This window comes from Mercenaria mercenaria, chromosome 13, assembly GCF_021730395.1.
Source record: "Mercenaria mercenaria strain notata chromosome 13, MADL_Memer_1, whole genome shotgun sequence".
NCBI lineage: Eukaryota > Metazoa > Mollusca > Bivalvia > Venerida > Veneridae > Mercenaria > Mercenaria mercenaria.
Window position 1 is genome coordinate 46,678,918 of NC_069373.1, and position 18,608 is coordinate 46,697,525.

General features: G+C 32.8%; 1 protein-coding gene across 11 annotated transcripts in view; it reads right to left on the reverse strand.

Annotated features, from left to right (window-relative positions):
- LOC123530238 (IQ motif and SEC7 domain-containing protein 1-like) overlaps positions 1–18,608 on the reverse strand; it is a 155,349-nt gene that overhangs the window by 31,144 nt on the left and 105,597 nt on the right. The window contains exon 1 of one of the 11 annotated variants that reach the window (XM_045311004.2): positions 9,686–9,717. The exons of 7 other annotated variants lie outside the window; for them this stretch is intronic. In XM_045311004.2, coding sequence (XP_045166939.2) covers positions 9,686–9,702 — 17 coding nt within the window. In that variant the 5' untranslated portion in view covers positions 9,703–9,717. Of the gene's footprint in view, positions 1–1,649; positions 1,786–2,612; positions 3,703–5,086; positions 5,264–9,685; positions 9,718–18,608 lie in introns of those variants that run through there. 3 more of the 11 variants (XM_045311003.2, XM_045310995.2, XM_045311007.2) reach the window with 3 other exon arrangements.

An 18,608-nucleotide genomic window follows, 5' to 3' on the forward strand; every position in this document is an offset into this window, starting at 1 on the left:
TGACAACCTATCTGTCTGTCTGTCTTTTGAATGATGTCAAACCCTCTTTCTTTTCTACCTTCTGACTTCAGGTTAAAGTACAAATATTGCAAATAGTCTATAGTGTTATGCACCTCGTCACAGCAAGTTTAAACTGAAATAAGATGATATTGTGGGACTAACCAACACTGACAATGACACAAAGGCGAGCGCTTTAGCGCAAGTCATCACGGAGTCAATTCAAGCATGGAACAAACTCATGACATCCAACTTGATGACTGCCGCTTAATAACTCATCCCCCTCTATAACTTTTCTCTCTTCTTAGCTCACCACCTCAATAAATCAATGGCAACGTCCAGTATCCAAGTGCAGGAGGTGTGGGATTTAATCCCTCGTGACGTGTCATTACCAAATGGCTCTGGTAGCCCTAATGCTTGGCCAGGCACTGAGAATTGTATTAGAAGGTAAATATACATAACAAATGAGTCAACCTTTCTGAATTGTCCGCCGTCTTCCATGTTGATAACTGTTTTGCTATTTTCAACTGGTAACTCCTTAACTGAATTTTCATTTTTTTGGCAAGTCAATCTTTCAAATATATTGATCAACTGTCACAGAGAAAAAAAAAGCCTCCACTATATATGAGACTAAAATCTAACTGAACTGCAGATATTGCCAACAGCCATTTGTGCATTTGTTTACTGTCTGTGAGATTTAATCATTAGATAACAGTATATTCTACTGAGACCAATTTCCTTATACTTTACTCACCATTATTATACCATTATAATTTTCTGTAAAAAGAAAAAGAGATTTCCATCTAAATGGGCCATATAACACACTTCCTTTGAAACTTCATAATAGATATAAATACAAGATATGATACTGATACTTTGCTATAATAGGAGGCTCATAATTATCGCTAAACATTGCTTCAGGTAATTCACCAATTTCATGAGCCACATTTTGTCCAGAGGGGGAAAATTTGTTATCTCATTGAATCAAATAAGGCCAATAATTGCTCTTTTTTTGATAAAGCGCATTAATTATTCAAAATGACAATGAAATATACCAGAAGGGTAAATGTAGTAAATTATAAAGAAAGTGTGCTCTACATTAGCAGATAATTATCAAAAAGATTCAGGTAAAAGACAACTCTGAGAGGGGACTTAATTATTAGATTCCAAATTGTGCAATTTTGGGTGCCGTTCAATCTTTCTTCTTTTTCTCTATTTTTTTTGGACAAAACTTACTATTTGTTAATAAATGACAATAAAACATGCTAGAATTAAGGCATATTGGGGAATAGTGAATAGTATATGTGTGTAATAGTGTTGCTTTTTGCAAGTATTTATTAACGTATCTACAAAATTAAATAATTTCATGTTGCTTAACAAAAACCCCATATACATTAATTAATTTTAAAGTTTCCATAGCAACAACTGAAGTGTGATAAAATTCACTAAAAACCTAAAATGATGTACGGATATGCAAGCACGTATTACCCAGCAAAACTGTACACAAACATGTAACGAAATGTAATCTTACTTCATCACACTTTGAAAAATTAACTTTACAAGATTCCTACACTTAACACAATAATTAATTACAACATGCAATAAAACTGGCCAACAACTTAAAAGATATACAAAATGATATCTACATTTACCTGCGATTAGAACAAAATATTCCGATTTGAACAAAATATTCCGAGAAAGATGAACTGACTAAGAAAAGAAAAAGAAATGAAAAAAAGAAACAGCCCTCCGCTGAATGATGTCTAAACCATATGAAGAGCCTTGTGTTTGCTTGTACAACTCCTGAAGAAACGTTCAAGTATTTCCAAGTGTTTAGCTAAAGATTACCCTAACACATGCTTTCCACAATCTCGAAGCAAATCTCATTAAATCTCTCTAAATTTTCTCAAAACAATGACATTCTTATTGCAAATCAAATTACAAATCAGCACCCCCCATTAATCTGCAATAAAATCAGAGAAATTGGAAAGGTGATCAAGCCGAAATCAGGATAACATCTACAAGAAGGCCAAGGCAGGAATGTAAATTAAATCTGGATTACCTCCAATTAAATTCAGTCACTGTACTTTTTTTTCAAAAGATTATTCTGAATTGCTGTTTTCTGACAGGTTCCCCCCCACCCCCACCCCATATTTAATTGTAGTGGCAGTCAGTCAGTCAATTATGGAGTGAACTTCACTGCAACTTAAAACTGACAACCTGATCACTTAAGAAACAATCACAATTAATTATATATATGAGCCGTGCCATGGGAAAACCAACATAGTGGCTTTGCGACCAGCATGGATCCAGACCAGCCTGCGCATCCGCGCAGTCTGGTCAGGATCCATGCTGTTCGCTTACAGTTTCTCCAATTCCAATAGGCTTTAAAAGCGAACAGCATGGAGCCTGACCAGACTGCGCGGATGCGCAGGCTGGTCTGGATCCATGCTGGTCGCACACCCACTATGTTGGTTTTCCCATGGCACGGCTCATATATTAATCTGCCTCAGACTAAACTCGCATATCCAAACCCATTTATGTAAGCAAACTTTTACAGTATGGATGAAAAGTATAAAATATTCATCAGAAAAATATTCAAACCGGCTGCCCACCTTTGGTATATACATGGATCAGAGTGTGTGTGTGTGGCATGATGAGTGTCTTGTAATCTCCACCCCTCGGCTGACCCATCAAAGTCTAGGTCATTCATGTCCCCGACCTTTAACACTTGTCTCTACTTTATTACAATGTCTTTTTAATGAGATCATCAACTCTTCATTATTACATAATCAAGCGAAATAATTTACGGAACAAAATAGGCTATCTGATATCAAATTTCTTCTCGTTTTCTTTCATCAACTGCTCCCATGCCATCTATACCCGGACTCGGAAATTAAAATCTTTAGTCAAAGATCAATATCAACGCTGTTTTAGCAGATCCAGACCAAACTTTTTCTGATACACTTTATTACATTGTTATGACAAGCTGTGCATTGTTTCTTTCTAAAACCACACAACTGCTTCAACTCTCCACTAATTCAGGAAAGGTTTATCTCAAATATTTTATGGGTCCAATAATGAAACTGTATACAATTTGGTTAACCACACTAAGTAACCTGTCTCTTCTTGCATTAGTAATATCATGTACTAAACAAGGCTGACTCCTCCCTTGTTTAGTTATCTGTAGATCATATATCACTGATATTTTCTCTAGTTTTAGTTTCAAATTGTCCAAAATCACCCTGAACCACCAAACAAGATCTGATGAGTGTCCAGATTTTTATCTTTTTGCAATTCGATCTCTTCATTCAATCTACTTTATCTATTCAGGAAGTGAAATGAATCATTATAACTGCTGATAAGCCCAGTCTAATGAGGGGAAACAAATCTGCAATGCCTTCAACATCCAATTCCTCAAGTGTTATTTTTCTTACACTTCCCGCTTTATCCAGGTACTCTTTATTTACTTTTCTCCAAAGGAAAACTTGTATCATGTTAACAAAATATAATCTTATCCTGTTATATAGAAAACACCATATCCTGTTACAGCAATAATATTCACTTAATATATTTCCACTTAATATTTATAATTCTTCAACTCCTTCAAAGAACATAACCAATGGTAAATTCTTTTTACAAAACTTCACAATTTTCTAATTCTTATCAGATGTTCAATATCACAACATTAACGAATGACATATAATGACTTTGTGTACAATTATCATATATATTTCAATACATGTATATTGCGACAATCAGTGACTTCCTTCCTACACACTGATGTCACTCTAGTGTCTTCAGGAAAACCCTTAGACAATTGCACTAACTGCGAAATATATTTTATAACATACAAAATTTAGACACATTAAGAGTTCATTCCCCTCTCATGGTTGTAAATTATTTCTATTTCGTTAATTGCACTACAATTAATGTGCAAAACTTGGTATACAATATATATACTTGGTGGTTGTTGACCTATAATAATAAGAACGTTAAAAAAAAATTACTATATAAAAATTTAATTACAGCACATAAATAAAATCTGCAAAACTGTGAGCAAAGTCTAAGCAGGGAAAGTCATTGAACATCAAAATTCATAATAAACAAAATTTTCAACGAAATCACAAATGGTCAAGCCACATGAGGCCATGTTAGATTTTAACCATTCCCAACCCAAAATTTAGGGTCTAAATTTATTTAATGGTAAGAAATGCAATAAAATTAAGTAAAATTTAAAATGTCAGCTTGTTTATTGCAAAAGTTACAATTTAAATTGCTTTATTGCAATATTATGGGCACTTAAAGGTATTGTGAAGTAGATTATGACAAAGCAGCCAGCAATAAAAGACAAAGTCACCATAAAGTTACATCATCAAATAGCTGTTCGATGTTTACTTATTGCACCCTAAGGCAAAATAACAAAATGACCGATGAAACAGGAATGCAGACTAAAAATGTGTTGCACAACCTTAACCAATGCATTAATGTAAACCTTGTAGAATTAAAACATTCGATCGGCCACAAAAATGTAATTATTAAAAACTTTCGTTGTGCCAGACCGAGTATATTTTCTATGAAAATTAAATTTGTTTATACCCAGGTTTTAACCAATCTTTATTGTGCATATTTAAGTTTTATAAAGTTCTAGCTCATAATCAAGAAACTGACAACTTCCTAACATGGAAGTGGAGAACACAAGAACATAGAGCTACAAACAGCTCAAGGGGGAATTAATAAATTCTCCACCCATGGAGCTTCCATTACACATACTGAGCTCGCCTCCAGTGCGGGAGGTTGTGGGTTCGCGCACTGGCCGCATCATACCAGAGACATGAAAATAGTACTGGTAGGTTCCTCGCTTGGCACTCAAGAGGATAGTTCTATGACTGGTCAGGCTTGTGTCAGTATAATGTGACTGGGTGGAGACGCTTCACCCGAACACACACACCTAACTGAGCTAGCCAAACTGATGCAAATTCCCAAAGAATTAAGGCCAAAATACAAATCAATGCCTGTCTGAATCACACTGATATACCAAGACTTTTTCAAAATTACACAAAGATATCCATCACTTCCTGTCTCTAACCTTTTACTTCTCTGCATATTTCACATCTCATTCCCGAATTTGACATCTGAGTTTCTCTTGAGGTACACTAGGAATCACCATCTTCTAATCCTAATTATATATTTCAGAACACCATTTTGTTTCATTCATGTACACAGACTATGCTATAATTATCCTTTCCTATCGGTCATTGAAGTCCAGGAAACTTAAGAATGTCATGTGAAGTAGAGCCTTTAAACACATCCCGCTGGCCTATTTTTACATACTTATATATGAATCGTATAATTTATATCTAACTGGAGGAAGTGTCAAATTTAGCTATTCAAATTTTTACATCTATCTTTACACACATATTTCACATATAGTGTATCTACACTGAAGAAAATGAAAGGAATACTGCCCTACCTCGTTAAATTTCAAGAACGACTTACTAAATGGCTTCCTTGAACTAATCGTTATGTAAAGTTACACTGTCTGAACATTTCTAAAATTTCCGCTTAAATATTTTCCCCATGTTTAATCTTCTCCGAAAATTTCAATATACTGTTAAAGAAGAATAAACAATTACAAAATGTTATACAAACCTGTGTAATTCCAATCCAAAATTTTTCAATACATTATTTAACCAAACTGACTGTCAACATTTTATCTCCTACTGTCTCCTACAACCAACAGTAATGTAAGCAATGATGTAAGAAGAATACTTAGTTTGACAGATATTATAAAACAATTAGATAATTGATTGACAGATTGCCAATTAACATAGACTTGAGACAGACAAATATAACACAGGTATGTAACGGTAAACCATTGATGGGCTAGTGTCACACGACCTGGCAACAATACTGTCAGTTTAAACAACAAAATGCTGACCTAGTATTCTCTTGTTGTTTTTTCTGTTAATTAAGCAGGACAGGAAGACCCCCCACCACCCCATGGTTTGTAAAAACATAATACAAAAGACCCCCCTCCCTCATCCAGCAACGAAGCTGCCAGTTGCATTGTTTTGAGAACAGCAGGTTTGCTTATAATGTGTAACTGGAAGCAAACTTGCCTGAAGAGAAAGCTGAAAACTAAATGGAGTCCCTTAGACATAAAAGAGGAATCTAGAACCAACAGTTTAGAGCAAATCTGTCAAAGACAGTCAGACATTTTATGTCTAACAGATACAAATGAAGATGACTCAGGCAACAGAAGAACTTGAGCTTTTCATAGACCATGACATAAACAATGACAAACAAACAATATTTCCAGGAATGCAACAGGAAATTGCAAACTACAAGTACACTACAATCAAACAGGATATGATGTAACAGGAACAATTTTAAACCTGCAGGACATAGACAGAAAATACTGAAACATACATAACCACATTATATCATATCTGAAGTGCTAGAAATTTTAAACACTTATGAAATACAAACAGTTAAATTACCAGTAGATGAGGAGGACACTATAACATCCTCTTCATATGAAATTAAAGATATGGCAATAGAAGAGACAACAATGTGTCATTATATATAAGTCTAAATATCATTTCTCACGATCGCTTGAGCAATGTGTTAGTATTCAGTATTGAAATTATTTTAAACTGTCATATTTAAACAAACTTACCAGTGATTTAAACTCCTGACAGAAAATGTTAAACCGATTAAAGTAAATATCACCGGAACACTAACAGCGGTAGATTTTTGCAAGACAGAACTTCATTAACTAGATTCTATATACAGAAGCATGTAAATAAATAAACCAAATGAAACTAAACACATGTGGTATGTAAGTCCCCGAGGAATGAGCGGTATATTGATGTCGGGTCCGCAGAAAAAAATATGGTACTTGTTAAGATTCCTAAGAACTTTAAGTGCTTTGACAAAGCGATAGCATAAAATGTTATAACTTTTAACGGTTGTTTAATCAGACTGAAAGCCGCTGCTCAATAAATGATGACATATGTACATGTTTTTGTTAGTTTATACAGAATTTATTTTAGGTCGATTGTGAAGGAAGTTCTACAACTTATATTAATCACTCTCGACACCTCATTCATGATGGAATCCATCGCCATGAGGGTAAGAGAGAAGAGGCCAGTTTCCCTTTTAATGCTGAGCGCCAAGCAAGGGAGCTACTGGTACCATTTTTCATGTCTTTGGTATGACATGTTTTTGTTGACACTGAAGAAGACGTAGTCATTTCGTAGATATATAATCATAAAAATTTGTTTACGTACTATAGTTTAATGAGCAATGATAAAACGAATCACTTTTGGTTTCTGAGCTATTTTCAAACAGTGATAATGCATTTTTAATTGGATATGTTGTTGGGCGGCGTTAATTCAAATATGAGAATCAGTTTCTATGTATAAAAATGATCATAAACATTATCGAATGACTTGAAAATCTATTTTTAGACTTGATCAGATAGTTAATCAAACTATTCTATATTCACTATCACGAATGAGAAGGCTATTGAGATTATTCAAAATATTTGCATAATTTATCGAACGATAACAAAATTTCTCACATACTCAATCTACTGATAATAAAAAGTCCCCAAATAGAATATTAAAGCGTCATTGAAAAGAAAAGTGCACACCCACTGATACTATTAAAAGCATACTGCATTTTCTTGTTATCAGTTCCTTGAAACTTTTTTATATTTATTTGAACAAAACATTTACATGTTACATTTAGGGCCTCCTGGAGTTGATTGAGTAGGTATACTTAGAAAGTCCCCAGCTAAAATCTGACACTTGCCTCTCACTGGTGAATACATTCAAAACCCTATATAGAACACATTTTTCATTAGTGGTCTCAATTGTAATGTTCAATCCAGCCTGTTGCTCTCATACATTTAAAGTAGTGATATCAAAAGAAAATCTCTTTTTAAATCAATTTAAAATACTTCAAATTTGACTGAGATGATATCTGACAACAAATGTCGTCAAATTTGATAAAAACAATGACAAAGTAATTGCAATTTCATTTTGTTTCTTTCCAAATTACCTCCCCTGTTCTTTAACCTTTCAGTTCTAATTACAAAAATGTGCTAAAAATGTATTCAAACCTGCTAATATTATGATAAAATAGACTAAATGAACTCCTTACTGCTTTGTCAAAAGTGGATAAAAGTCAAAATGCGAGATAGATTCAATATTTTGTCTCCAAATTAGATTCAATACTTTGTCTCCAAATTAAACAAGGAGTGTTGTCTCCCTTGGTTTCCTCCCTTTTGTATTGCTAATTCAAGCTGGAAGTGTGTCATAAAATTTAGCTGTGTTCATGTTACTTAAAACCTATATAATATAACAAACAAATATCTAACATTCTACTATAACCCCGGTCATTGCCCTTGGACCGGAAATAAAACAGTTAGTTGACCCAAAACATCTATAACCAACAGCTATCATAACATATATAACCTGCTAAACCCTGGTTTCCAGAAGTATTTAAGGTTCACTGTACTTCAAGGCTGACTTATCAATATTTATTTTTCTTCTTTCAATCATATATATTCAGTTGCTCTCATTAAAATTTGCACCTGGGTACAGTATGTCCATAATATGAATTAAGATACTTAAACTAGCAGCTTTACAAAGTGGGTACTTGGCCTACAGAAACTTCTAAAAGAATTTCTCCGTTTTTTAAACTTTCTAGTCCTAAAACTTGTCTGTAGTTTATAGTATGCTCGTTACAGAAATTATAAGAGCCACGCCATGAGAAAACCAACCTAGTGGCTTTGCGACTAACATGGATGTTCGTTTTCAAAGCCTATTGCAATTACAGAAATTGTTAGCAAACAGCATGGATCCTGACCAGACTGCACGGATGCGCAGGCTGGTCTGGATCCATGCTGGTCGCACACCCACTATGTTGGTTTTCTCATGGTACGGCTCATAAAAGGTATTGATTCTGGTACTGTGATGAAGACTGGCATAAAAGATAGAAACTCTGAAATTTGATCAGGCCTTGGTTGAGCTGCAAATTTACAGCACTGAGCACATTGCATACACATTGCTATGAAAATTCAATAATACATGCATCATGCATTGCAGTTTATTACAAAACTTGCAATAAAATCCAAACAAAACATAACATTCAGCACTACTTAGTAATGATCTAATTTTGTTAGCTTTCAGACGTAATATCCTTGAAAGCATTAAAGAATTATTTTAATTCTACTAATGGTTGCATATAATCCATGACATTTTTATAGTTTAAACAAGGTAGAATTATTCCACAGCAAACCTTTGTAGAATTTTTCCATAGAAAACTCCTCTATGACACCTGTTTTATATGTTCTTAATTTTTTAAGTAGACTTTCACATTCTGCACTTGACATTTTCTGATTTAATAATAACACTTACAGACAGATAAATTCCTTGTGAAACTAACAGAGCTTCCCCGCTGTGACAAAGATGTTTTCCTTGTACACATGATGCCATTTTTATAGCAAAAAATGCCAACAAAAATTTTGAAATGCATGCCTAATACACATGTCATGGTTAATAAATACCAGGCTATTCTTCAACAGAAATTAACTTTCGAAATGAATTTAAAATCAACTGCATTTTTTTACTGTATATTTAAAATCTTTTCAAATACCAGTTTGTGTTATATTTACCTCCACCATTTTTTCATATCTCGATATTTCCTCAAATAAAATCCTTAATAGGTAACTTTCATAAAAGTCCATCACTTAAAACCATTTTCCGAAGCACCCCAAAATGAAAATTTAAACACATAATTAAAATTTTCACTACAAATTTAACTGGTAATAAACTCACAAACTGCAGATGTATGTAAACTAGTATGGTTTAACTACAAACATGTTGCTTGGAGCAATGTTAACCACACCATAAAGTTTGACAGATGTGGCCAAGAGTTCAAAGACAACCTGCCTGCAGTAAAATCGAAATTTTCTCCCCTGTCATCATGTGCAATCAATGACTCTGATGACATCTCATAAATAAATTTTTATAATCATCATCTCTGATCAATACAATATATAAAAAGTACACATTAATATATTAAATTTAAAATGTCATTATAACAACTTATTTTTTTTATCTTGATACATATTATAAAGTCTTTAGTAATTGTGCCTCATTACATAACTCAGTCATGCAATCATAGTATTGCAAATTTAATATTATTATTTTTTTACACTACATATATTTCAAATCAGATCGTTTACTTAAAATCTTACACAATCTTCTGAGCCCATATATATGATATCTTCTGTAACTTTACATTCAATGTAAAGTTTATATTCTTTTTTTGTATAGTTTTTATTTACATTATTCTAATAATTACACGCTATGGCAATTTATTATATTTAAGTATCTCATAAAACTTAATAATTGCCCTGTTCATCATAATTTTGCAACCAATTTGAAAATAAAATATATGAACCGACATACCAGCAGGAAAAAAATGATTTATCCTCTTAATGTCCTTACTCGAAGGACAAATCATAAACTAAATTATTAAAATTATCCTGATTATGTCTCATCCTGTAACAATTTATATTTCCAAAATGTAACATAGCACTAAATAACGGAAATGATCGTTTTTAAAACTCCTTTATTTCACATATGGTAACGTTATCGTCCCAATTTCAAACAACAATAGAATTTAGCGCCAATTTTTGCAGTATTACATTTCTTAATACCATACGACATTTATCTTGAGGCAGTCATAATTTGTACAAATCAAATCGGAAAGGATAACATTACCAAATGTTATTCATAACTTACAATGAACATCGAATAATTCCTAATTGTAGCGTATAATTGTGCAATTACAATGAATGACCACTTAAATGAAATTTCGGGCATAAAAAGTTTTAGTCTCTTATACTTTAATTTGACATTAAAGCGGCAAATTGAACTATGTGTGTGAATAAGGTGCAAAACATGCTTAAAAGTTCTTCAAAGTTAACTATAATCGTGTTAAAGCAAAAAAAAGTTTTAGAGGGTGGAAAAAAACACAAGACAACGCAAAAACTAATCTTATTTCCATCCGTTCAAATTAGAGACCTAACAAATTAATGATGACCTTCTAACTTTAAATCTTCTATTGAAGGCAACTTAAAAATGTTAAAGCAGTTTAGTCTGTACTTCAAACAAATTAGGTGAAAGCTTTGTAGTTTTGACTTAACCCTACCACACACATGCAAGGAAAACCCTCTGCTGGATGCCAATCTAATATGCATGGTTTTCACTAACCACAACATTAGCTTAGGCCTTGATTTTTTCTATTTCTTTGACCTGAGTGAAGACCCAAATTCTTATGTCAAAATTTTCTCCAGTCTGCTAAAAATATATTAAAATCCAGTTGACTGCAACTTCATTTTTTTAAATTGGTATTTAGTTATTTTTGCTCAACTTATTAATCTTAACTTTACCTAATTTTATTCCCAAACAAACAAAAGCAAAATTTTAACAGTCTGAGACCGCATAATTCATCTTAATTGCTACTAAAAAAATGAATAAAAATAACAAATCTGTCTATCAAACAAAACAACAATATTCTTTATTTATTAATGTCACATCTCACAATATACTTCATATGTTGCAGCCAACACTGTGTGAGGCAACCTCCTTTTTATTAGCAATTGGCCCAGCACTGCTCATACTTATTGTCGCTATTTGAACAAGTCTTGGAAAAGTTCTTTTTTTGGGTTTCTGGCAAAGGTTATATTCTTATAATAATTTTCGCTTAAAAGTTTTTAAATATTTACTGACCAAAAAGAATTTCAAATTTTTGTGTATTCAAATTTGTTTGCTTGTCCTGTCTGACACATAAACACAGTACTTGGATGCCTTGGGCCAGTTATGACAACATAGATATGTAATTAATGTGACATCAGACCAATTATCTAACAGGTGCCCTTTATTTGGATCATTTTGAATATAGATTGTCATCAATGTTTTCACAAACTTGGCAGATGCAAGATCTGACTCTTGTCACCAACAATAACCATACATATAAAATACAAAAGGTTAATGATATAATAACAACCAACAAACATTTTGTTACATGCTAGAAATTGTCAACAATGTAACACAGAAATTGTAAACAATGTAACACAACATAGGACAAGACTAAGTGTAACAAGTAAAAATGCCAGCCCTGTGCTAGTTATAAAACCCTAAGTGATATCCAATTCTGACTATTTTGTTTGATTTTCTTTTATTTTTAGTATATATATTATGTGCCAATTCAGCTGAAACTTTGTAGATTGTAATACTGGCAGTTGTTACCTCCAGGATTTATATTTCAGCCAAGAAAACTATTCCAAATTACTAGAATATGGGTTGCTAGGACAAACATGTTTTCCCCCATCAAAGTCAATAAGATTGATAAAGTGCAATATATAACCAAAAAAAAAGCAAATAATGTGACACAGATACGTAAATGAAAAAGTAATGAACTATATACTACAGCATAATTTATTTTACCATGTGTTAATACTTTACACAAGTGCAGCTGTTACTTTTCCTCTAATTATGTTCAGCCCCATTTACAGTACAGTAACAGAAACAGTTGAAAAAAAATCCTTTTCGTAAATTTTGTGTTTGAAAACTGTACGTTATTTTCTTTCTTTCATTACAAGTAGTGATAAGTTTGTTTGAACATACATTTTATAATCCAGTATCAAAAGTATTTTAATAGACATAATTACCTCTTATATAAAATTTCCCTCTTATTCTGTAAGAATCCCACTTAAATCAATTAAATGTAAATCAGATTTCTATATCCACAGTTTATACATTCCACATACTTGTATTCCAAAATCAAATTCTTTTGAAATATTACATAGCAAACAATAATATTGTCCTCACTTTAATCCACTCCTGAGACAGATGTTTGGTTTCAGACAGTCTTTGTTGATTTGTAAATAACTTAGTTGACAGAGTTTGAAAAAGACACAGTCTAGCTAAAAAGAAACCTAGGTTATGTAAACCAGTCTAGCATTAAAATTTAATTTAACAGGAAACTCGGCTCTATGCTCTATGGATCATGACTGCAAACTGTCCTATTTAAGTTTTATTAAACATATAGGTAAATTTAAATATATCTGCTGATAACATAGTTAATTTATGTCAATAAAATTTCAATGAAGGATTTATTAACAAAGTGCATATCTGGCAAAATTCCACTAAAACATAAAACCAGAATGCAGACCTTGAATACTAAAGTCTGTTTTACATTTTAGAAAATGCAAGCCACTGAAAACATTGACTAGACTGCCAAAAACAATCAATCCCAAATGTTGTCTTAGCTGATATATCAAAGAGACACTTTATCTTTGTTCTTGTTCTTGTATTTTTAAATAAGAAGATTAACCACTTGAAAGAAAGTTAAGAATTTTATATTCTCAGTTTGCAATTTTAGTGCAGTTTCAAACGACTGTATTTCACACACTGCCTGAAACCTACAAGGATTTTTCAAGCCAATCTACACTTATGACCTTTTTCAAGAAAAAGACTTTTTTTGCACACACACTTATATAGGCAACTCCTCAAGAAGACTGTTAGTAATTCCAGTCGGATACAGAAGATGCTCTGATTCAAGAACAGCTCTCCTGGTCCTTAAATCTAGCATGCTGGATTCCGCTGAGTGTTAGTAATGTTAAGTTGAAGGATCAGGGGATCCAACTCACAATCCCTGGTTTCGTAGCCATATAGGTTAACCACTGGGTTCGTAGTGTTCAACATGAAGCAGAAACTGTTTAACTGTGAGAATATTATTATACAACTGTATAATGGTGAGAACGAAAGAAGTCTTAAGTGCATATCAAGTATTAAGAACCAGGTTCGCTTTCAACCTTAATTAATCTGTAAATAGATTAATATGTAAGAATTAAAGACCAAATTTTATCACCAGCTGCTGCAAATTACCATACAAATTGACATACAGCATTAAGCTCATGTAGACAGACAAAATAGTTACTAGTTCATTTCATGCCACTCTTATGTTACTTACATTAAAACTGTCATCCACAGCAACCTTAATACACTATCTGTTTGTTTTATTACAATATCATACAATGAGAGAATATGCTTTCAGCTTGATAATAACACAAGAAAACACTTATAATTTCACCTTTTCGAATGAAAGGCAGTACTTGATGAATGAATAGAGAAAATGTTCAAACAAAAGGCTTTGTCTGATTCTATATTTATTTCAACACATGTGCTGTTAAATATAATCATGCAAGACAAAATCAGAGGATGGTGTCTGTTTGGAACTGATAAATGACAAAAAACAACACCCAGCCTTTTTTTCAAACGGTTTGAAATATTTTTTTTCACAACCTCCGCCCTATTTTCATGCATGAATAGAGCTCAATTCAAAGCAACAGATTCCGCATGTATTCGAAAAAATCTTCTTTTTTTTTATTTCACATCGTTAGGACCCCAAGTCTAATTGACAGCTATGTAATAGAAAAAGACATCAGGTGCTCCAGGAATTATTCCTGAGGCTTAGACTACCACCTGGTTTGAACCGCCAACCTATTTTTGTGTGTGTATGTTTTTATTTTTGTTTGTGCAATGATTGCCTGTGGAGTATTGATTTCTTTGTTTTCATCATCCTGTTCATTATCATGTGTCTGAATACTGGCAGTCCTAATTTTCACATTTGCAAGCTGTCACTCTAGTTCTTCTGTTCAATATCAGGCAGAATGATCTATGTAAACAAGTGACAGCTAGGGTATTGCAGTGGCAATACAGAAGTCCCCTACTATTGCGAAACTTTCAATAGTGACCTTGGTCTTTGACCCGATAACCCTGGGTCATGTGTGCAACACATAGCCTAATCATTGGGAACAATTCTGTGTAGTAATAAAAAAAACCTTCAATGCAGTTAAAAGTTATTAAGAAGGAACAAATTTTTACTTGACCTTGAACAGTGACCTTGAAGTTTTAAAATTGAAATGAATAGATCATGTGTTGGCACATTGTCTCATCATCGGGAGCATTTATGTGTACCACTAAGATAATCCATCAATGCATTACTTGACCTTCAATAGTGACCTTGACCTTCGACCTACAGCAAAAGTCATGTACGTGCATAATCTACATGCCCTCAGCCTATTCATATACCAAATCTTTACAGGTTTTCTACCTGGTCCATTTCAATTAGTTTTAGAAATCTTTTCTTTATTCCAGTGGTAATGTCTGCTTGCAGAATTTTGTTCAGCATTCCAGCCAATAACATTTTGTAGTTCCTTGACATGTTCAGCAAACATGACAAATCTCGGTCACCTCATTGTACTGAGAACGACTCAGCTTTGCAGAGTCTAGCTAGATCAAAGTCAAAACTACTAGATCCCTGAGGACCAACAAAGATGAGAAAACATCAAATTGCCAGATTCTTCCTTCTTCTATGAATACCAAAACATATAAAACAATGCTGATAACTTCTTTTTTCTTGCTAATTTTCATTATCAATGATTGTTCACTGATCCCCTCCAGGCCTGCCTATAGAATTCTATTGATTCTGATAACTCTAGATTAAACTTTTGTCTCAATATCACCCCTCCGAGAATGCATATTTCATGTCCCCTTGATCAATAATATGTTAAAGCTATATACTTTTTTGCTATAAAGTATTCATTTTAAACATATAGTGCAACTTTCATATAAGAAAATTTCATTGACTACACACAACAGACAATCTCGAGTTATTATTTAACTTATATACAAAATACTTTTGTTCTAGAAATTGACAAATCTTTTTGTAAAGTTAGGTATTTGATATAAATACCATTTATATATTCAAGGAGGTTTTCACCATTTACAGACGTCAGATAGATATGGTTCTTTTGTAATTGCTTTTTCATTTAAATTCTATTTTATAACTAATTCATTTTAACTCAACTATGATGAAAGCTTAAGTTTATCTCAATCACTCTGACGAGTTTGCTTCCTAGAAAAACCAGTACTGGTTCCATATGCTCACAAGAGCTTATGTTATTTCTTATATTTGCACCGACTTTGTAAATAAAATTTACTTGACTTGACTTGTTTTGAGAAGGTTTGATGGTGTACCGACTGGGGCTCAAACTCACAACCCCCAGGATGAGCAGCGGTGCACCATAACTTTTACATACAGCATGCACAGAATAATACATTATGTTATATTAAAAAAATTACCAATTTTTGCAGTCTGACTGCATGTTATGCAAAACAGTATATGAGCCGCACCATGAGAAAACCAACATAGTGAATTTCCGACCAGCATGGATCCAGAACAGGCGGTGCATCCACGCTGTCTGGTCAGGATCCATGCTGTTCGCTAACAGTTTCTCTGATTGCAATAGGGTTTGAATGCGAACAAAATGAATGCGGATGCACAGGCTGGTCTAGATCCATGCTGGTCGCAAATGCACTTTGTTGGTTTTCTCATGGTGTGGCTCATAATCTTTATACAGTTATATATACATTTACTGTTTCTTAATTTCATATTAATATATTCTACTATTTTTTACAACCGTATAAACATCAAATTGTACTGTTTCACATACAAAATGTATCTTTTTACATACCTCTTTTCCAGAAAAATTCCTTTAGTAGAATATATACAAGTTCCTTTGACAAGCCTGTAAAACCACCATACAGTTCAATACTATTCCTTTCAATGTAAAATGTATTTAAAGTTCAAACTGACCAACTGCAAAAATGTAACACTTAATCTCTAATCAGCTTAAATTTCTGTTTGATGAAGTTTATCTGATAAGATGAAAAAACGGACTTACATGGCTAATCTGAAATAACAGACTTAAAATCTCTGTCCTTATCAGCACAATCTTTTAACTTTTCCACATTGCCCCAAACTATTCCATACAAGGCGTCTTCAGAATTTCAGACTTTGTGTCCATATTAAATAATCCGACTGATTTAAATTTAAATAATTTTTCATTGTAATTAAATCGGCACTCGAAACTGTTTTAATAACATGAATAATTATCTTTTAATTATAAATGTGTGCAATTGTGCAATAAAGTATCTTATTCAAACAGGCTGTGCATGTGCCGAATTTATCAACACGGCACCTTCGCAAAAATACTCAACGACCCCAAGGATGGACCAGAAAAGACAAACAAATATCTGACAAATCAGGAAAAATTCAATAAACTTTGGTGGTAAAATATCTGAACGCGTCCCAATTCTTTGTCAATACAGACATATCAATTGTCATATTTGTGACTACATTTTGTATCGACGGCACCTTTTAAAAGTACATCAAGGTATTCTCTTATTAAACATTGCATCTATCAACTAATTTGATACTTGAACTATTCATCTAATATTCAATCAACTTTTTACATTGATTGTGAAGCTACCAAACAAATGAAGTACGGTTACGCCCACTTTTGCTGACCACAAACTAATCGACAAAAACACACTTAACAAGGTACTTGAAGTGGCATTAACCCTAAAATTTCTACAAAATTTTCCCATCCTCTGAATACAAAATGAAACTAGAAAAACGTCTATGAATAAAATGACTAACAAGAGTTACCACAAATCTTTTTAACATCACTTAACATCTAAAGGGGATTTTTCCAAATCATTGAATTTCTCACCTTTTATTAAAATTCTGAAGAAAAGTTAACACCATTTATAAAATCTGTACTTAATGTACATGTAATGTAGAAGATATGTGCAAAAACGTATCTGTAAAACTAATATTCAAAACATTTCTTTTACCAATATAGATAATAGGTGTTTGAAAAAACAACATTTTATTTTCTGAAAGAAGCTGAAAAGGTTACTTAAATTTTGAATTTATATTTGCAAAAACTTGAGAATACTTTTCAAATAGACATTTTCAAAATTATGCAAATTTTGAAAATGTCTATCAAAGTTTTTATCAACTTTACCACTCTGACCTATAAAAGGGAGATAATAAAACATACATTCTTGAAAAGTTCCAGCAAGTTCAAGAATTGTGTATATATAAGGTAGAACAATACAGTTTATGGCCAATGACCACATCTGCATATCAGATATGTGCCAATAAAATCACTGGTAAAAAGGGTTATTTATAGACAAGCAAAAAAAGCAATAAATGGCTTTTGTGACCAATCAAATCCTAAAACCATCAGATATGTGTCAGCCAACACATGAGACCAAAATGGAAATGTCTCGTACATAACGACATTCCCAGAAAAGAAGTCTCACATTAGACTATCATTTCCAGAAACACATGTGGTTAATGGGAGAGACATTCTATATTCAGGCAAGTCTAAAGATTTCTGACCAAAACAATCTTAGTGGACTGGAAATGACAATCAGATGTTTCCCTTATATTTTCCCCTACGGGATTTTAACTTTCTACAGCCGATATAGAAAACCAAACGCTCATTAAGGCCGAGGAATACTAAAATAACATACAAAGATGTATAAATGTAAATAAATTGTAAATTGTCTTCGAGTCCATTACCTTAAGAGCAGACTAGGAGAGATGACAAACATTATCAAATATCATTTTAGGAATATCTGTGATAGAAACTAAATCATTCATACTTT